The 21,383-nt window shown below is 30.8% G+C and overlaps 1 protein-coding gene across 2 annotated transcripts in view; it reads left to right on the top strand.

The window, feature by feature from the left end:
- Nucleotides 1-20,873, top strand: part of LOC118180483 (cation-dependent mannose-6-phosphate receptor-like) — a 51,615-nt gene extending 30,742 nt beyond the window's left edge. Inside the window, exons 3-6 of one of the 2 annotated variants that reach the window (XM_085813621.1) lie at nt 162-271; nt 9,870-10,018; nt 15,422-15,548; nt 20,476-20,873. In XM_085813621.1, coding sequence (XP_085669747.1) covers nt 162-271; nt 9,870-10,018; nt 15,422-15,548; nt 20,476-20,592 — 503 coding nt within the window. In that variant the 3' untranslated portion in view covers nt 20,593-20,873. The remainder of the gene's footprint in view (nt 1-161; nt 272-9,869; nt 10,019-15,421; nt 15,549-20,475) is intronic. The other variant, XM_085813622.1, reaches the window with a different exon arrangement.
- The last annotated feature ends 510 nt before the right edge of the window (nt 20,874-21,383 follow it).

Here is a 21,383-nt window from a genome sequence, read left to right as displayed (position 1 = left end):
CATACGAAGTTTTATTTATTAATATATTCTCAGAAAAATGTCTAATTTATAGTATATTCTTATAATAAATAAATACTTGTCATGTATTTGTTTTATTTTTTAATGCTATTAAACACTTAAATGCTTAAAAGTGTGCATACCAAATATCATCTTTCTTTTAGCTGACTGGATACTTTTATCATATTATGGTGGTGAAAATTATCATAAGCACTGCAATGGAACTGGAAGAGTTACGAAGATCATGATAATCTGTGATCCTGATGTTTTAGCAGTAAGTAGACATTTTCTTTGTGTAACTGTAACTTATCATTTTCAGTTTTCCAGCAATGTGAGAATGAAAAATTACTTAAAAAGAAATTGTTAGTACTAATTAGTTAATGATAATATGTGAAGCTTTTTAGACTTAGACTAGAAGGCTCTACAAATTTAAGTCATCCATAAGTGAGTTAAATATGGGCATTTCTTAAAAACAACCCATGCTGCTGTAGAACAGGAGATTCTGTTTTTCATAGTTACTTTTTTCACGTACAGACTAGATTTAGTTGGTGAGCTTCCTGTCAAGATATTAAACTTCCATTCAAGTATTAAGGGAATTATACAAAGTTGTTTGTAAGGTTTAATTCAAGTATCTTTTTCGGCTAATAAGACTTGATTTTGTGAATTCTTCAGAAATTGGTATCCTAATTATAAATTTAGTATCATAAAAAGCAGACCCCCTTCTTCCCCTTTGATATTATATTTTATATAGGCTTTGATTGAATAAAAATTTATGTTGATTTAAACATGTAGTCATAAAGTATTACTATTGGTTAGGATGACAACTTCCTGATATTGTTAAGTGGATTATAAACAATTAGGTATTAGAATAGAAATTCATAGCACATCAACACAGAGCTATACTGTTACAGTCAAGCTGCTTCTGTGCTGTTGCAGCAAGTTTTTTTCATTAATGAGGTGCATATAAGAAAATTTAGCTTCAGTGCATTCTTATTGATTGTATGTTTACTAATGAATAGCAGATCTTTGGTGCTAGCTTTATTCATCTGAGATGCAAGATCCTGGTTTTTAAAAAAATTCTGGAAATTAGCTTAATTAATTGTTTTCTAAAACGAATGCCCTCGTTTGTTGAATAAGTATTGGAAAACTGTTTGCGGAATAACCTGCACTAAATGAGCTAGATAAGTGCCCCCTGTATTGTTTCTCTCAGTACTATCTCCTTTGGTTAAGTAGTTTCTTGATGGAATACTTATAAATGCATTTGAAAGTTTCAGATTTCTCTGTTGGCTTAATGAAATAAGGAAAGAAAATAATAGGCATCATAAATGAATTCAGTCTGTTTCATATTTTAATTGCAAATGTTAGTATTTCGAATATTAAATATTTGCCTAATCAAAATAAGACATTCTGAAAAATTTTCTGTGTAAAACACTTCATAACAAAATGGAAATTAAATGTGGAAAAATTTTTTTGGTATTTTTCTGTTAACGGAATGCCAGTCACCATATGTGTATTGAAGCAACAAATATGGTAGCCTATTTATATCACTTCATATGATATGTACAATGCCAGATTCTCTAATGATCTCCCTTAGTTCAGTGATGACCTTTTTAGTGAAAAGAGTTTACTGAACATAGAAGGAAACTGTTGTTCTTCCCATGTGCACAACAGTCTGCTTTTGCTTTAAACAGCATTAGAGAATTTCACAAATTTGACATCATATTGATTTGTGTATAGGTAACTCGGTACTATTCCGTTTTGAGGACCGGAAAAAAATTGCAGAGAAAATGTATGCGCAAAAGTGCCAAATCTAGCAAACGCGTCCATTTAACAGCGCGCCAAATCTAGTGTACTCGCTGATTTCATATTGCGTAAGTTTATATAGTTCTATATTTCTTAAGACGTAATGGAAATACTAGTTAAATTTTTAAATCCTTTTTGATTTTAAATCCTTTTTTGATATCCTATGAATTTAACAATTTGGGAATTGCCCATTACGAAAAGTCTGCAATAGAATTTTGGGTAAAGTGCAGAATCACCCACTGCTTGACACGTTTTTAAGAATTGGACATACTCGGTATCCATGTACACATCGACCTATTTTTACTTTAAAAAAAATCCTAGAATTGCACAAAAAGGGCACTGCGCACACCCTTGACTTTATCTGTGTACACATTGCCCTATTTTCACTTAAAAAGTAAAAGAAAATTGACAAAAATCTAATTATTTTTACCTTTGTAAAAAGCGGCAAATAAATAAGTGGATGATTCTGCACTTTACCGAGAATTTTTTCAAAGAAAAGGAATCATTCATTATTGAAAGTGATGTTTGAATAACCAACGAGATGAAATTATGCTATAGCGAAAACTCGGTAGCAAAATAGCGATGCAGGCATCCATTCAGTTATGTTTAGCAATTTTTATATATATTATAATAATGATCTGAAATAGTTATTTACTCTTATGCTTCCATTCAGTCATGTTTAGCATTTTTATATAAATTTTAATAATAAAAGAGTATTATATGAATTATTATATTATCTCAGATATAATAATTCATACAATACTCGTTTATTATATATATTAGCTTCAATATTAGCTCAGATAAATCCCAGTTCCAGTGTCGAGCATAGCTCCACTATGCCTGCAGTTCATATTTTTCAACTTGCTACCCTATGGGAAAAAACTGGTTTTGGAGATGGGTCGACTACGTCAATTGTGTCCGTTAGCTCAGCTAAATCCCAGTGGGAACGACCCTATAATGTTCAAGAGGGTTCTGAGCTAGTAGCTGAAATGAAACTGCTTTAAAAAGATGGATTTGAGCTCAGCAAATGGTTTATAAATGAAATGACAGTTCTAGAAAACAGAAAAATAAAGAGTTAATTAATGATAAACTTCATATGATTTACAGAAAAGTTCTTCAGCAAGAGCCTGATAAAAATGAATTCTTCTGCAAACCTGTGACGTTAAATTGTCAAGACATTCCAACGAAGCATACTGTTGCGTGCGTACGTGTTCGTTATAAAATGAATGCACAAGTCCGATGAAAAATAAACAAAAATTTATTATTATCACAACAAAAATGCTTAAATTTTCTCAAATTATCATGCAGTATTACAATATCTCACAGTAGTTATCTTTTAACTACTCAAATGTTCAATAGAACATAATTCAAAACAGCTAAAGAACGCTAATCCGCGAATTCGCTACAATCAACAAGAGCAGTTTTCTAAACAACAACAAACTAAGCAACTACTACAAACAGATGTTTTCCTCCTTTTATAAGATTTTGAAATCACGCGCTAGAATTTTCCAGTACTTTCCCGAAATCAAAAAGAGATATTTATTTATTTAATGCACGCGCTCTTGTATTTTCAATTTTATGGCTTAGCTTTCTTCTTTTAATATTCGTCACGCGCTGCACTGCGTGGGAAATAAAACCAATTAATTTATAATTGAACTAACATTAGCTTTTTAAATACCAAATTCGTAACAATACTATATCATCATCAATAGCAAAATTATTCGATCCTTTTGGGTTGGATTACACCTTTTGTTCTTCTTCAAGAGCTTTGAAAATTTAAACTCTGGGATGATCCAGTTTCAATCGGGGGAAAAGTGGAGGATTATGTGTACAGAAATTCAACAATTAATTCTAAAAGGGTAGAAATACCCTTTTATACATAACTCTGACATGAGTTTTGTGTGCATCAAAGAAAGGTTATAATGCAGCTATTTATGTTAGATCAGCTAATCATTAAACTATTTATGTAAAACTGCTGATGGCAAAAAAATTTCTCATATAAAACCACGGTTAAATGTGTGCTGCTGTTATCTTGGCAAATGTCTGAATTTAAGAGATAGATAGAAACATTTGCTGCCAACAAACTATCATAGACTCAGTCTATTGGTTCAATTGAATATTGGAATCACATTCAAGGATAGGAGAACCTAGCAAATCATGTTTCACACTATTTGTCCAGTTGATTTGGTAGTTCATAAACTTTGATGGACTGATCCAGACTGGTTAAGCCAAGAGAAATTCTGTTTTCCTAGAAAATCCCAAATTATAAGAATGCATTTACAGAAGAGTATAAACACTCTTCATCTGCTGTTGGAGTAGGTACAGGAGAGTTACCAGTACTATTCTGTTTTGAGGGCTATTGTTGATGCCAGTGCTGCCAAAAATAATTGCGGCAACCCTAACGCAAGAAAGGATGTATAATAGTAAATAACCATCTAAGATTGATGTTTTAATTTAGATGAAAGGTTAATTTCATATAATACTCTTTTATTATTAAAATTTATATAAAAAATGATAAACATGACTGAATGGAAGCATAAGAGTAAATAACTATTTCAGATCATTATTATAATTTATATCAAAATTGCTAAACATAACTGAATGGATACCTGCATCGCTATTTATTAGCTCAGATAAATCTCAGTGGGAATCCATTAGCTCAGATAAATCCCAGTGGGAATGACCCTTATCAGCACCTGTCAACAGATCATCTACATAAAAATCCCTTAGCGGTTTTAGGAAAATTCCCACTTTCATGAGCTGATAATTCCTTTAACCCCCTCGTTGTCAACTATGGCACACAGGCAGTTCTGCAAAATGGTGAGGTATATGAATGCTTTCATTTTCCAATTAACAATCCATTAGTGAAATTAATTCTATGCTATCCAGCAATAAATATTCTTACTTGAAATTTCTGTACTGATTATAAATTTTTGGCCCTGAAGAAAGTCTTTTCTCAAATTAAAGAAATCTGTGGAAAGCCATTTCGTGAGAATCACCCAAATCTTTCCTATTAGGTTTTAAAGGAACCCAGTATCTTCCATGTTTATTTCGAGTATGAGATTTTTTGAAAATGAACCTCATGTAATTTTTCTTCTTTTCTATGGAGCTGCAAATCTTTAATTTCTAGAATGGTTTGACTAATTCCTCAATATTTATTCTGACATAATTTATTGACACTGGATTATTTTGCTTAGGCATCTCAAAAGCTGGTGTTTCTATAATAATCCAATCTACTTTTAAATTCACAGCAAAATGCAAATTTCTACCACACTTACATCTATTAATGCTAAAAACACATATATATCTAATAAAATGTCAGCTCTGCTTAATTTATAAAATGATCTATCCACTAACCAGATCATTAAAATTATCACTAATATTTGCAGGTTAAAGAGTCAAAAGGGAAGTTGTAACTAATATTTTCATTTATGAAAACTGTAGTGGAAACTCTTAAAGGGCTGTTGAATTAAGGAGTAAATAATAAATAACTCTTCCGTTACTCACAGTGGTGCTAAATGTGCCTAAACATAAAATTGAAATTGCACTCTCCTTCATGTTTAAACCCAATCTTTCTGCACACTCTCTAGTAATAAATGACCTTAGATTTCCAATATCCAACAAACATCTGCATTTTGCTATCTCTTCCTTTGCATTAGGAACCTTAATTACTTCAGAAGAGAGTAAAATCGTATTAGTATTCGAAGTACTCACACAGATGACTGTAGATTTTGATAATTTGTTTGAGCTTGGAGTTGGAACTGATTACTCATGAGTTTTAGGAATAAGTGGAGTGGTTCGTGGGGAAGAAAATGATTTATAATCTGATCCTCTTAACTTCTCTATATGCAGTATGCTATGATGAGGTTTCCCACACAGTTTACATTTGTGTATATTTTTACAATATTTAACTGTATGCATGTGTGAAAGACAGTTGAATTATAAATTATTACTTATTACATATTCTGTTTTCTTCTGCCAGTCTATTTGGAAGAATTTTGCTCACTTTAGCAAATTGTGATCTTGAAAGTAGGTGCATTTAGCATTTGCAATAAATGTATATACTTTGTTATTACTCTTATAATCATTTCCTCTTATGTTTTATTATTTTATAATGCCTTAATGTATTCTTTTAAAAACTCTATCAAGTCACTTAATCTTGGAATTTCCTCTTTCTTTAACAGTCTCTGCCTCCAGATTTTGTAAAACTACATAAACTAACAATACAATATAGCACCAAAGTTCTCTTTCTCTGTTGTAACTCCTCTAAACTATGAACAACTTCATTCACCATGTCCATTAAACTCACAATTGTTGAAGCCAATTGATTTTGAATTGAAGGTAATGACATCAGTCTTCTAATATGTGATAATATTAACTCATGATCAATCCTCCAATTCCTCCAGTAATTTCCATGCTGTGGCATATTTGTTATTCTATTATCAGTACTGATTGCACAATATAATATGCATCACTTTTAATGACAATTTAAATACTGTAACTTTCGACCATTCGACAAAGTCATTCCCTCAGCTTTTATCTCTGATGTCAAAAAATAACTTAAGTACCTCAGATTTGCTAATTTTAGGATTACTTCATCTAGATTTTCTTGAATGTTAAACTGCTCCTCAATATACTTTTGTATGTCATTTTCCTCACATTTTGTATATAACTGATCAAATATCTCTGTCAATTCACTACTGAATAAATTATACTTCTTTAAAAGCAAACATTTTAAAAGTAACATTTTCCATGTTGAATTTATCTTTACATTTCATTATTTGTGATTTTAATATTTTCTTTCTCTTCAGTAAATCTTCCTGGTTCATATTTAAAATAGATCAAAACATCTTACTGGTTTAGATTTAGATTATCCAGCTGGACATTACATTATAGGCAATACTTAATCAAATGAAAGTCCTCTGGCTTCATACAACCAGTTTTATGTCAAACATAGGAGTTTTGCTGGTTTGCACAATGAATTTGGGCACAACATGGATATGAACTATAATCCTTTTATTGTAGCTAATATACTTCATTTTACATGGAGTTCACATTATTCAGTACGAGATATGTGAAATTTACTCCAACTTGTCAGCCATTCTTTCTCTCATCAGCTCCTTCATTGAAGGTTTACTGGCTTGCATTGAAGGTTTACTGCCCCATATATGAGTAAAAAATCTCATGATGTCATTACTTGTGATTCAACAACCATCAAAGATTCTTTTTTTTTTTTTTTTTTTTTTTTCTTTCAAAGTGCAGTATATTTTTATGTAAACATAAGGTTTAGAATAATCACTTTTTTAATCATGATACAAACTTTCCGTCATCCAAAGATCAAATTTATCAGTCAAGTTACAGAAGCTAAAAGGTTATCTAAAAATCATCCACATTTATTTCTGGATTTGATAGCCAATCAGGGCATTTATCTTTATTAAATAAACCTACGAAGATAATTTTTTATATAAGAATTAAACTACTTTACCATTCTAAAATTCATTTTCTTCAGAAGTGTAGTTTCATTACGTCCTTAAAATCATAATTTAAAATATATTTGTCAAGACCTGAATTCTAGTAGCTATTAATAAAATGAATGATTGTTACCATTGTATTTATTTTCACATTGTTATTATTTTTGTTACATTTGCTGTTGTATCAGATTTCTTATAAAATTTCAAAAATTTAAATAGCTGTCCTTTAATGTGCATATATTACTAATTTTATATCAGTGAAGGTTTTAGCATCTCCGTTTCTACTTCTTCTGCCATTCAACCAAAATTTAACTAGCAAATGACGATTGAAGTTTAGAATTATTAGAAGTTCAAGCATTGATGCTGTATCTATCATATCTATCCTGATTGTATAATTTCACTGACTTTTGGTGAGGTTCTAATTTTCATAGTTAGAAATCAAGCACAAATTAGGTTGGTAGGCCGGGGCTTTGGTAGCAGTAAAAGCTACCAAAGGACGGGGAATCTTGAACCGAATTCTTTCCCCCCGTTAAGAAAACACCTCCTATTTACAACCACGATTCTTGTGTGTAGTTTAATGGATTCTCAGAGGGGTGCATCTATGTCGCCAAAAGAAGACCTTTGAAAGAGATAAGTGGTTAAAACCCCAAGGACGTCAAATTTGACATTTCACCCCACTTTTCAGCCTGGAAATGGGGAAAAAGACATGGCCACTAAAGTGGACAACCCCGTCTTTTCAAAGAGAGGACTCTATGGCCACTATAATGGCCATCCCGTTTTCAAAATGTTAAATATAGTAAAGCATATGTGGGCTATGTACCGAAGGGGAGGAGTGCCTTCATGGAGGCAATAAATCAAATTGATATAGTATGCAATCTGTTACTTCTAGTCAGTTATGTGTTTCTTAAATGGCATCATTAAAATGCTATTTTTAAATACGAAAATAAATACAAATTATTAAGAATACATAAAAAGACATAAATGATTCCATTAATTAATTTAATAACTTAATGAACTTTTAATTCCATTAAATTTAAAATTGTTCTAAGACATGTCCGTAACACACATAGGCATACTTTTAAATGTGAAACACTATTTTTTAAATATGAAAAATACTGTTACATTATTTTGTTCCTTCGCATTCGTACGGCGTTCATAGTTTTGGAGTGAATAACGACGACTATTGATGAAGTATCGAAACACACTTTATTTACCAATATTAATCAGATAGCTCCAAAATCACTTTTACAGTCGTCGAACTGTTATAAACATGCTGATACATTCAGCGACACAGCCTTCACACTGTCAGGCAATAATGGTGGAGACAGCTTCACTGCAAAGCACTTGTGAACAGCTCCCAACTCTGCTTGGTCGTTCTCGGAACTCCACGTACTCTCGAGACTCTCCACGTGATGCACTCGATGAGTATAGATCTCAACTCAGCACAATCTAAGACAAAACTCGACGATGCACTAAAAGACTCTCTCGATGCACTCGACGACCAACTCGGCGCTAGACTTCGAGACACTCGCTCAATGACTGACTATCAGCTTACTAGACGAGGCACACACACTCGATACTAACTATCTCGCACTCTGACTCGCCCTCTAGATGAGGCACACTCTAACTGACTGTGGACCAGCAGGGTTTATATAACTTTCGGCTTGTGTTCAAGAAAATTCTGGGCTAAACCGGTAAGAATTCAGTCCAGAAGGTTCTCCATCCGTCCATGGCATATCGCCAATTTTGTCTCCAAATGGGCAATTTCTCGCCAAATGTGGCAACTGCAAAACTGCTTTGTGGGGAAGCCATCTTACCGCACCTGTACATTTCATAACAATACATTAATTAAAAATGATTGCATTAAATTTTAATTTCAGTAGCTTTATGAAATAAAAAGTTTCGGTAACTTTTATATTGGAACATGCAATAAAATAGTGGGAAAAAAAATTATTAAAACAACAACCAATTTTCAAAACCAATCATCAAAAATAAATAACTAAAAGCATTAGATTGCATATTGCATCCTTGCTCAAATTTTCCTCAGATTGCATTTATATTTAAAGATATGCATAAACTGTGTTTTCCTTTTTTTTCATGCATTATGATATGGAATCATTTATATAGTATATAGGTTAGCATTGTTGATAGTAATGGTGCAATAACTTATTAATAGCTATGAGAAAGTGTTAAAGTCCAAGGTTTTATCTAATGTTTATCATAAATATTTTGTATAATATTATAATAGTTAGTTTATTAGAGTGTGTGTGTGTGATTATGGCAAAGCCTCGAGGGCTAATTGCCTAAGAGGAGGGATGCCTTCATGGAGGACTTTCTAAGGGAAACTGGCTCGTATACACATTACACATGGGGAAAACCACGAAAACGCCCATGCAGCCAGCCCGTTCGCGGGATTCGAACCTCGGACCGAACTACCAGTGTTCAGCAACTTTTACCGCTCGGCCGCGTTAGTTTATTAGAAATATTAATTTAATGAAAAACTTATAATTTTAGAAAAATTAAGAAAAGTTGAATTTTTTAATTCCTTATATTTAGTCTATAAAATTATGATGGTTTGTATAATTTTCTACTTTACAGGGCACTTTTGAAATTCTAGAAGAAAGACGATCACTTGTTGGCTCATGTTACTACATGTTTGAATTAAGTAGCAATGTTTCATGTTCAAAAATACCAAGCGGAATAAAGCTACCATATGGGTTGAGCTCTGGAAGTGTGTTTTGTATTTTGTAAGTTAAATATTTTTAAGTATCTTTCCACTTAAATGCATATATTAAAAGTCTGATGTGGGTACGGAATGATTTCGTTGTATGGCCTATTAAATCGTACACATTTTGCACTGCGCTTCCTTTAAATTTACTTCTTAAAATTATTCTAACTTGAATAACCATTCCCTGAAGGCAAGTTTGAAAATGATATCAAAAACTGCAAATTTTGAAATTAAATAGCCTAGTCAATTTTTATCATATTGAAGTGAAACTTCATATAATTTTATTTTTTCATAACTATTATAAAACTCTCTAAAATATAAGTATAGGGAACGGGAGATCACAAAGTGTTAAAAGTAATATATATTTTTTTAAATTTGACATGGCTGAAACTTGAATATTTTCATCATTTAACCTTTTAACTGTCATGCCCGAATTAATCTCGGGCACCGCACTGGTATTCCAAAATGTTATGCCCGAGTATTACTCAGGCTAATTTTTGTTGAGTGCATCGTATTGTTATACCTGAATATATATTGTGAGAAGTTTATTTCGGCTTCAGTCCAACAGATGGTAGCATTTTACTGAAGGTTTCAAAGGATAGTTCAAAGTGCGCGTAATTTTTTTGATTTTTTTGACTACAAGGCAAACATTTGATTTTTGAAATAAAACAAAATTGACAATTTATGCACCCAAATCATCAAAATAACTTGACAGTTAAAAGGTTAATATACTTCTGTAACTGGAAGTATATAACTATGGCCAATGATTGCAAAAATAAAGCTGGGTAAAGGAGTGAGTATATATAGAATTATTCTGTGCAGATACAGACATTGGGGAGGGATTTGTCCAAATGGATTCAGAATTGTTCCAAATGGATATTTCCATTAAATATGATATCCAAAACTTTTCGTGATTTCAGGTTTTCCATACAAGGAAGGAAAAATGAGGAAAAGTAGCACATATCAGTCTCTCCAAATGTTAGTACAACTAATTTAGTGATTTTAATGGTAGTTTGCAAGAATGAATATTTGCAGTTGTATAAGACTTTGTATGAAATAAGAAGTATAATAATAATAAATTTTAAATGTATGTTTTTGTATTTTTACATTTTGGCGAATTGTAAGTCAAATTTTAACATTTTACACTGTATTTTAACATTTTACACTGTGTATGGTTATAGTAGCCTTAATGAAAGGAAATCACCATTTTCACAATTAATCATCAAAGATGATTGCCAGCTGAAAAGCAAGCTTACTTAATATTTTGTGCAGACAATCTGGTTTTTCAATAAACACATTTAACATGCTTCAGATTGAAAATGCATACTGATAATTCTTTTGGATGCAAAATATATTTTTGATTCACTCGATAGTATTCTTTTGAAAAGGGAAAGCTTAATGCAGTAGAATATGTAAAAATAGGCATTAAATGCATCCGTATATTGATGATGGAAGCATTCAGAAATGCTGCATTAATTGTTGCAGGCAGGAGAAGGATACCAAAACTATATCCAAGAAATAAGCGTGAATCACTACATAGTATAAAACAAAGTCGCTTTCTCTGTCCCTATATCCCTATGTATGCTTAAATCTTTAAAACTGCGCAACAGATTTTGATGCGGTTTTTTTTAATAGATAGAGTGATTGAAGAGGAAGGTTTATATGTATAATAACATCCATTAAATTGTGGAGAAATACTGTTATTTTTGAGGTTTCTAATGTGATGTCGTAAATAATTACATTTTTTCCGCTTGCATTGCAAACACAGGCTGAACCCTATGAGATTGAACAAAATAATGTACTAAGTATTGTACACATTGAAAAGGTCTACAGATTTAAAAATTGTGGGACGTAGCGTTTGCGGCTGTACTGGCCGGCCGGGGCGGCGGGAGCGTGCCTATAAATAGCGTGTCGAAGGCCGCGGTTCTCCCTATAGCACTTTGAATTTAGTAGCGATTTATTATTGGAGCTCTCTAGCTTTCAGCGCGACAACATATCAGTAATTATAAGTAAGTTACGATAAATAATTGTATGATAATAGTTTTAAAATATACTAAATGATATTCTATTCTAAGGTTAATTTTTAAATCGCACTTATAGTACATAAGGTTAGATAAACTTATAGTACATAAGGTTAGATAAGATTAGATTAAATAAAACCATAATTTATGGATTGGAATTTTCTATTAAGATCTTGGTTAAAATTTAGAGTTAAATCAATTTAATATTAGGGAAATTATTTTCAAAAATCGTAATTTAAGGTGAGGTATGTAAGTTCAGAAAAAGATTATGAACTGCGATTCATTGTTAAAATATCCATTAATATTTTATATTTGTGCGAAGCCGGAGCGGGTTGCTAGTAATGTATGAAATGCAAATTAATTTGGACTAAGCAATTTTTTTGATAATTTATGTAAATACTTTCATACACAGTGATAATAATAAAATTAATAGGAAATATGTCCTTCTTTAGCAGAAATGACCTTTAGAATATGCTTAAATATAGACTGTACTAGTCTTGTGCATACAATTTTTAATGCTTTATCAGGGAAAGTAACTTTTAAAGTGTTCTTATCATGGGCTCTTTTTTTGTGCAATGCATTTTGGTAAAATGTTCTTTAAGAATGCTCCACAAGTTTTTGATTGGATTTAAGTCTGGGAAATTTCCAGCCCAACCTAGCCCCCAAATTTAATTTCCCACTACAAATCTTCTGACAGATTTTGAATTGTGGCATGTAGCCACACCATATCTCTCCTGGTAGATCACCGAATTCAATGGTTTTTTAATTTCTAGCCTTTGTTAAAAAAATGTTTCTAAGCAATAATACAATTTATTATTATTGTTATTATTTGTTATGAATTTTTGGAACTTAAATTGTATAAATTGATTTTGATTTTATTTGAGTTGTCCTGTCTGTTATAGACATTTAATCAGTTAATATTTGTATTTAATTTTGTTAAGAAAGTTACAAAATGAAATTAGCTAAAAAACATAAAATTTAGGATATCTAATTAAATAGGAATATAATTTACACGAGAACCATATTATAGATAGAACTATATTATAGTTCAGTAATCTAAATCATGTATTATAAAGTGAATTTTAAAATCAGTCTGGATTCTTTTGAAATGGCATCACTGCATATTGCAGAAGTCTGCCAGAAACGTGTGCTTTTCATGTGAGAGGAACCTCTCTATCATATTTCACAGTTAACATCTTTGGATAAGGAACTGCCATAGAGCACTCTTTTTATATGCTAAAAATAGACATACAAATAAGCACTTAAAACTTCTATTCTCATGAGCTTTTCCAGTTGCTAATAAGAAAATTGAGTCCAAAATCATGTGCCTAGGCATAAACAAACAAACAAACAAAAAAAGTTTTGTGAGATGAATTAAAGGAAACACTTAATGCCATCTATATATTGATAAAAAAAATGAATGGAAAAGAACTGGAGGATCAAATTCTTTCAAAGATCAGGGTAAAATACAATTTGAAATCCAGACTATTAACCAAAACAAAAATTTTTTTGAATGCTTTAAAGTTTCAAGGAATTTGGCTTTATCAAATGAAAACGTTTTTTGAATAATTAAAACAGGAGAAATCTGAAAAATGTGATTTTCTGATGTGAAATATTGCATAGTGTATGGTGTTGAAATTTCTAAATGCAAGTTTCATGTTCCATGATGTAAAATCACAAGATTCTCCTAGTTTGATTTTTTTTTTTTTTTTTTTTTTTTTTGTTTTTTTAAAGTCCACATTTCAGTCTTTAAAATCCCTTTTCCAGGTGTATCCAGGTGTAAATTGATGGGACATTTATAATATTTCTTGTCAGTATAGGTTAATATACATTGCTTAAATTTTATAAGTTTTGAAATTTCATATCAAGTAATATGAAATTATGCTAAAAAAGTAAATTCATAAATTATCTGTTCGGAGACATGTTTGCTGAAAAATCATACTTCTCAGCTGTCAAAACTCTTCAGATACTTCAGGCTACAAATTATATTTCCTTGATGTTTCTGCATCTTTAAATACCTTTCTGTTTTGTTTAATGATTGAAATTTTATCTCATATTTACCCTTAGCCCTTCAGCATTTTCTCATTTACTTTTCATCTAGTAGATGGCATGAAGTCCTTTGTTTTTTTTTCTCTTGCAGAGCATTTTGAAATGTTCTTTGTTTTCTCAAATGTTCTTCCTCTGTATAAAAGACATTCTGGACGGCAATTCTGAATTGCAATTTTTTTTTTTTAGTAACTGGAGAAGAAAGTTTGATCGGATCTTCTGAACACAGTTTGTGTTTTTTCAATTTTTATGAATTCTTGTTTCTAGATAAAATGTCGCTTGTCTAAATCAGCTGGCATTTTTGTGGAGGTATGTTCAAGCTAATAATAATTTGTGTTTGAGAAAGATTTAAAAAAACAAAAAAACTGAAAGCTTTCTGATTTTATATTATGCCCAAAAGAGCATTTGTATGTTACCTTTATTTATTGAATCTCATGTTCTTTGCACTTAAAACACATAAAATTTAATTCAACAGCAGTATCATAAAATATTTACAGCAAAACAGCATATCTTTAGAATTTCCGATACACAGTCTCTCAGGCTGGAGATAAAAATGTTTTTTTCGTACAGTGTTGTCATTGCTCGCTTTGAAATCGTTCAGTTTGTTAATGAAAAATTTGAAAAAGTTTTACAAAATTTGAAATAAATAATAAAACAAATTTGATATTCAAAATTTGGTCTTCCAAGTGCCCATGTTCAGTTGAAGGACTACATTATTCAAAATTTGATGGCTCTTTTTTACAATGCAAGAAACATTCATGCATTCATGCAAATTCTTCATTATTTAGTTTCTTTAAATGCTATAATACATGGTGATAATATTTGGTGGCAACAGTTTGAAAAGTGAACCAATGCAGAAAGTGAAATGACACAAAAGGCCATTTTTAGACTAATAGCCCTTTGGGCTAGTAAAAGGTTAAAAGTAACAATGTTCAATAAATTAGAATAAAGTAAAAAATGTTCTCATTATAATTTTGGTTATAGCTAGTTATCATTTCTGTATTCATGCCTTTTAGTTATGCAGCTATATTATGTTGCTGAATTACTTGCAAATAAAATAGTATGAGTAAGAAACATATATCTTAGATTATTTTTAGTTATTTATCATCAGATTAAGAAAACATTTGTTTTAAGTTGTTGCTTATTTTCTTTCCCCTTTATATGCAGTATTTTTTATTTCTGTGTGTGTTTTCTTTAAATTATGTATTTTTAACAGATATTCTAGTAAAAGGTTCTTCTGAGTTCTTCTTTTTCATGTTAAAAAAATTGTAGAATATCTTTAGTAAAAATAAGAGCTTGCTTTCTAGGTTTAATGGTCTTTATTAATACCCAGTTTTTTCCTTTGTATTTTTTAGATTTTTTACAATTGCTTCTGTGTATCTTATTTGTGGATTTTTATATAAGAGACTTATTATTGGTGCAAAGGGGTTAGAACAAATTCCTAACTATTCCTTTTGGCGTGATTTTGGAAACTTGCAAGCGGTAAAAAATTTAACTTTATTTGTTCATGCTTTGAGATTTTTACAGGAATGTTTAAGCAATTTTGTTTTACATCTCTATAAATTTTGCTTTATGTATGCAGTAAATCACTCTAAAAATCACCACCCATGGCTTCATATAATTTAGATCTTCTCTGAAAGTATTTTCCTTAGAGAATGTGTCTGTTGGTAATGTTTAATGTCATTATTCATGTTTTCTTAAGAGACAATTTTAGAAAGGTGGTTGTTGTGAGAGTTTTTATCCAATTAAGAAAGTTTTGTAGTAATCCATTCATTCATTTACTTTATTCATCATTTATGCACTGCTTGAAAATACTGAAAACTCTATAAATGCTATCTGAAATTCTTGAATCATGTTGAATGATGAACAGTATTATGTAAATGTGTGTACATGTATATGTGCAATTGTACATGTATGTATATGATATTGTGTATACATGTATGTGAAGAGAAGTATTATGTATGTTTTAATAAAATATAAATAATTAAAATTGCTGACAAATAGAAATTAAATTTCAGCATATTTTTAAAATACATTCTTCAAAACATTAGGTAGTCATAAAGTAATTACAAATTCAATATGATGTAAAAATATGATAGCACCATATATAAAATATAAAAATGCATAATATATAATAATAAGCATAATATATAAAAATATGAGCTAACATGAATTATGTTTAAAATATGCCCAATTCTTTTGTTGAATACAAATAAGAAATCTTGGCTATGATTAAATTTGAATGTAGTATTATATGTCATGTTTATTTTCACAGCAAATTTAAAGGATCTAAAATGTGTTATAATGATAACCTAGGAGCTAGACATAGTTATTAGTTAAATAGTTCATTGGAGATGAGAGTTATGAAAGAAGGGGGAGAATAATGCATGATCTTTAGGGAAAACAAATGCATGTATGAATATAAAAATATTTCACAGTGATTATTAATTGTATAATCAAATGAGAAAAAAGTTACATGTGGGAAAAAGTACAGTAGAACTCCAATTATCCAAATCAATTGGGACCGGACCCTATTTGGATAATTGGATTTTTTCTGAAGAAAGGGTCCATTTACACTTTAATTAATTACTGTATGTACTGTATGTTGAAAACTTGAGGGGAAAAAAAACTATTTTTAAAGCAAAAGAGATTTTAATTAATTAAAATGAAAACAAAACACTTTTACATACATGTTATATAGCATTCTGTACAATACTTACAAGTGCTAAAAGTCATTGCTTGCTGAACATCTCGGTCAGAGTAAGCTGTTTGACTGTTTTCACCTATTTTTGAGCAGCCAAGTTGCACATCCGCTTGACAATGAGATGTTGCATGTGGTAACACTCGGGCTTACGCTTCATCCACTTTAACGCAGTTTCAAGGCTAGCAAATGCTCCACTAGTTGATAGTCCCATGTCTTCTTGAATTTCGTCATTCCGGTCATTTTCTTCCTCGACACTTTTTCTCCCACACTTTCAGTAAGTTTGTCTTCATTTAGAAATGTGAAACCCAGGGTCTGACGAATCATATACTATCTATTCTGCTGTATCCTCAGCATTAACTTCTGAACATCCAGGAATTTTCAAAAGAATGTTGCTTAATTTCTCAAGTGACATGTCATCCTCATCTTGTCCTGTCTTTTCCCTTTCCTTTGAGCCTCTTTTTTCCAGGCAGATCTTTTTTTAGATCCAGGCAGTGTACATTTTGTAGCACAAGGAAGAAACCTCATAGAACTGTTCAGTTTCTGCTCCTGTATTGTAATAAAATAGAACAGACAGGTGAAACCGTAACTAATTACTAATTTAAACTTTAAACTATCTAGGCTAGGAAAACCCAAAATCATCATAGAAACAATAGTGCTAGCAAATTAAACATAAGTGTGATCGTAATTATTGGCAGTGAAATTGCATTGTTTTTTTTTTTTTTTTTAATTCCGGGACCATGCTCAGGTAAGGATCGGTAAAAGATAAATGCAATGCACAAATAAAAAAATAATATAATTTTCAAATTAATACCAAGTTTATTAAGTATTTTCAGATTAATCTCTGCTATTTTTACAATTACCTATAAATTACATATTTCTAAATTTAAGTTTTTGGTAAAAAAAAAAAAAAAAAAAAAAAAAAAAAAAAAAAAAAAAACTAACCTAAGCCATAGCTATTTACTATTTATCGTAATTGCTAATAGACAAGATGAAATAGAAAAGAAATACATTTTTAGTAAGTATTTAAATATTAGGACAAGAAATAATTTAAAAAATGGAAGACATTCTAATTGTTTTACATAACAGGGAGCTTTTGCCTCAATAACTTCCTCCGTGTGAAAGGATTCCAGTCCAAGAATGAATTAGAGTTCTGCTAATTATATTTTTAAATTACTTTCATACAAGTGTAGTAAAAGGCTACTAGGCTATTAATTCTTTCATGAAATAAAAATAATTACTTATCTGGCTGACAATAAACTTGAACAGGGCACAAAGTTCCTTCATTGGAATGGCGAAAACTAGAGAGAACATGGATGTTGTAGATTCCTGTAGGTGAAACGTCTAGGACCTGCAAGCGCCGTCATGGCAAGTTCTTCACACTGCAGAAAGAAACAAGGTCTCTAGTCGAGTCTAGTCTTTCATTCTCTTAGATGAAACACACATGGCCTGTAAGCACCATCTTAGCTGGCTTCTCACGTCCCCCCCCCCAAAAAAAAAATATGTCGAGAGAACATCCTGTTCCCCGAAATTCAAATGGAGACTCTCAAGTGACCACATCGAAGACAACCAGCAAAAGTCCTTAGATATTGAATTTCAGACAAGAACCAAGCGGACATCAGTTCCCCAAACTAATAATTGATCCACGAAAAAGGGGAATAAGGCTGTGTTCAGACGGTGGTGTAAAGGGCATAGAGGCGTAGTCATAAGGTCATAAAATGTGGGAATTCCGTTCACATTTGTGAGAACAGGGTGTAAGCCGTGGCCAATGAGAGAAGCTAAATTTATGCATGCGTGGATGTGTCTACAACTTTCTCACGCTGTTCTCCTGCTCGACTGATTTCCCGTGTTCGCTCTGCTTGTTTTGTGACAGCGAAATCTTCTGTGGAATGCCGCTTCGTTTTAGCTTTGCTCTGATTGGTCGACGTTTATTTCAAACTCGGCGTAAAGTTGAAAACTTTGAACCCTATGCCACAAGCCCTAAACCAGATTTTGTGACATAGCACAGACTGGTTGCCTTTACAACGGAGCTCAGCTTTAACCACTTATGCTCTTTATGTCTGAACGAACCTTAAGGGCCCCTTTTTTAACAACCCAACGAAGAGAACTATCTTTCTGGATAGCCAAGCGTAAAGTCAAAATGTGTGGTCTGAAATCCTTAGATATCTCCAAATTCTTTCATTAATTCAGAAGATCGCCACACAAACTCCTATTCTCCTAATTACGGGAAAAACACGGCTGGGGAGCATAATTTCCACTGCTTGCCGCAACTACTGCTAGAAGATGAACTATTTCACCTCATCCAACTCTGCACACAAGTTGAAAGTCAGTCAATACTCAAATTTTTCCTCGCTTCTCACAAGGAATACAGGCTACCACAAAACTCAATTTTTGCCCCACTCATTAGGACAAATTTCCGTTTTTCACCCCAAAAGACCAGACAACTCAAATTACGCTCATACCAGTTATTCAAAAGCAGGCCAAAACTGGACACTTATATCGCCAAAGCAATGACCTCCTATGTAGGAGAAACATTAACCCGTTGAACTTTCGTCACATAGTCCTGTCAATCAAAATAACCAAGACAAAGAAATTTCCCTCTAGAAAATTCTAAAAATGACTCAGCAAAAATTTTCTCCTTTCCTGAATCCTTTTACACAAAGTGTTTCTTGGTTAAATTTAAATAAAAGAAAATATATATATATATATATATATATATATATATATATTATTGAAGCATTGGTTTTTCTCAAAAATAAGAATTTACCTAACAAATTATTGATACATTAAATTAATAATTCAAAGAATTAAATAAAAATTCAGATTTTCTTAAATAAGAAAAATAATTATTCAGATATCATCAAAACAACAGAACAAGATACATGTGCGAAACGTGCAATGTGGGTCTGTGCATGTACCAAAAAGACAAAACATGCTTGAAATAGTATCACGAAAATTTTTTTTCTTTTAAATTAAAAAAAAAAACACGGAGGGTTTTTTTTATCCTTATTTTAGAGTTTTTTTAATCCATTTATTCGAATATTCTTATTATGTAGGTACTTATATTTTCACTGCTATAGAAAAATTACATAAATGTTTATTTTAAAATTTTTTCTGCAATTTACTTTGTAAAAAAAAATGTAAAAAATTTACATATAATGCAGTTCTTACATACAGTTTTTAAAAATTTGTAAATTTCGTCATTTATTGAAATCACGCACTGAAAATGTAATTCCCTCCCCCCACTACCTCAGTAAGTTTCAAAGTCGTAGACGTGCGCTGATTTCAATGTGCGATCACCTAATTCATATATTATTTGTTTCTAGGATCATAATATTCAATTTCTAGAGGTTTTAGTTAAAAAAATTATAAAAATAATATCGCACTCATCAAAAGGTTAATACAAAAAAATTGTAAGAGATATTGAGGAGATTAAAAGGTAAAAAAGAGAGAATGAAGTTGTAAATAAAAAAAGGACAGTAATGCAAATTATAAATACATCTTTTATTGAAAAGGCTGTATATAGTCATACATTGTTTCCATAGAAAACAGTTAGAATTAATTAAAGATTAAATTAAAATTTAGAAAGGAAATATTCTATTTAAGTTATTTGTTTAGTAAAACTAAGTTTGTTGTTTATTAATTTTTTTCCTTTTAAATTGTTTTCTTGAAAATGTTCAGGTTTATTTTTCATATTTACTTCTACAGGATGGATGTGATTATTTTTGTCGTTGTGGCCCAAGGCAAGAATCGCAGGCTTATCGAGGAATAGATGATCAGTTGAAAATGGATGAAGAAAGAGATGATCAGCTTCTTAATATGTGATATTTTGAAAATGGGATGCCTTAAATGTGATGAAATGTTTTCATGTGCAACTTTTGGAAATTTCTTGCATTACTCATTTTTTTTTTAAATCCAAAGAAATGCTATAATATATTTATATTGCCATATTTCAGAACATTTCTAGTCATATTTAAGTTCATTGTAAGAGTCTACATTATAACTCGTACTGATAAAATAAAACTCTTTTGTAACAGTATTAGAAAATATGTGCACAGCTATTTATAAAATTATATCTGAAAGCAATAAAATTAATTTTTTTACAATTTTTTGTTTCCCATTTTAATTTCATTGGAAAGATACGTCTTTTCTCATAATGGTTCATAAATTTGAAAATTTTATGCATTATCAAAAAGCAAATACACCATATTTGTAATATTATTTAGATTGAGTAATTAGTGTTATTTATCTATAGTTCAGTGATTTTAATGGCTAATCTTCAATGATTAAAAATAAATCATATAATACTGAAACAAGAATATAATTTTTTTCATAAAAACTGATAACGTCATATACTTAAGAAAATGCTTTTGTAAAAACTAATAACATGAAAAACAAATATCATGTTCATTTAAAAAAATTTTAAGAATAATATGATTTTTGTTACATAAACTTTGATTTAAAAATATTTAAAGTTTTGTACTTAAGCAAAAATATTACTTCTGTCATTGAATCTAGTATTGTTTCAGAGTATTTATGCTGTTTTAAGGTATGAAAAGGGTTACTTTATTTAAACTTTACGGGAAGTTTAGTAGATAAGTTCTTATTAGTTCTTA

The sequence above is a fragment of the Stegodyphus dumicola genome, chromosome 3 (assembly GCF_044657685.1).
Source record: "Stegodyphus dumicola isolate Sdum_Otavi_A_Nest chromosome 3, ASM4465768v1".
NCBI classification, from domain to species: domain Eukaryota; kingdom Metazoa; phylum Arthropoda; class Arachnida; order Araneae; family Eresidae; genus Stegodyphus; species Stegodyphus dumicola.
Note: the sequence above shows the minus strand (reverse complement) of the source record. Positions and strands in the feature narration are given on the sequence as shown.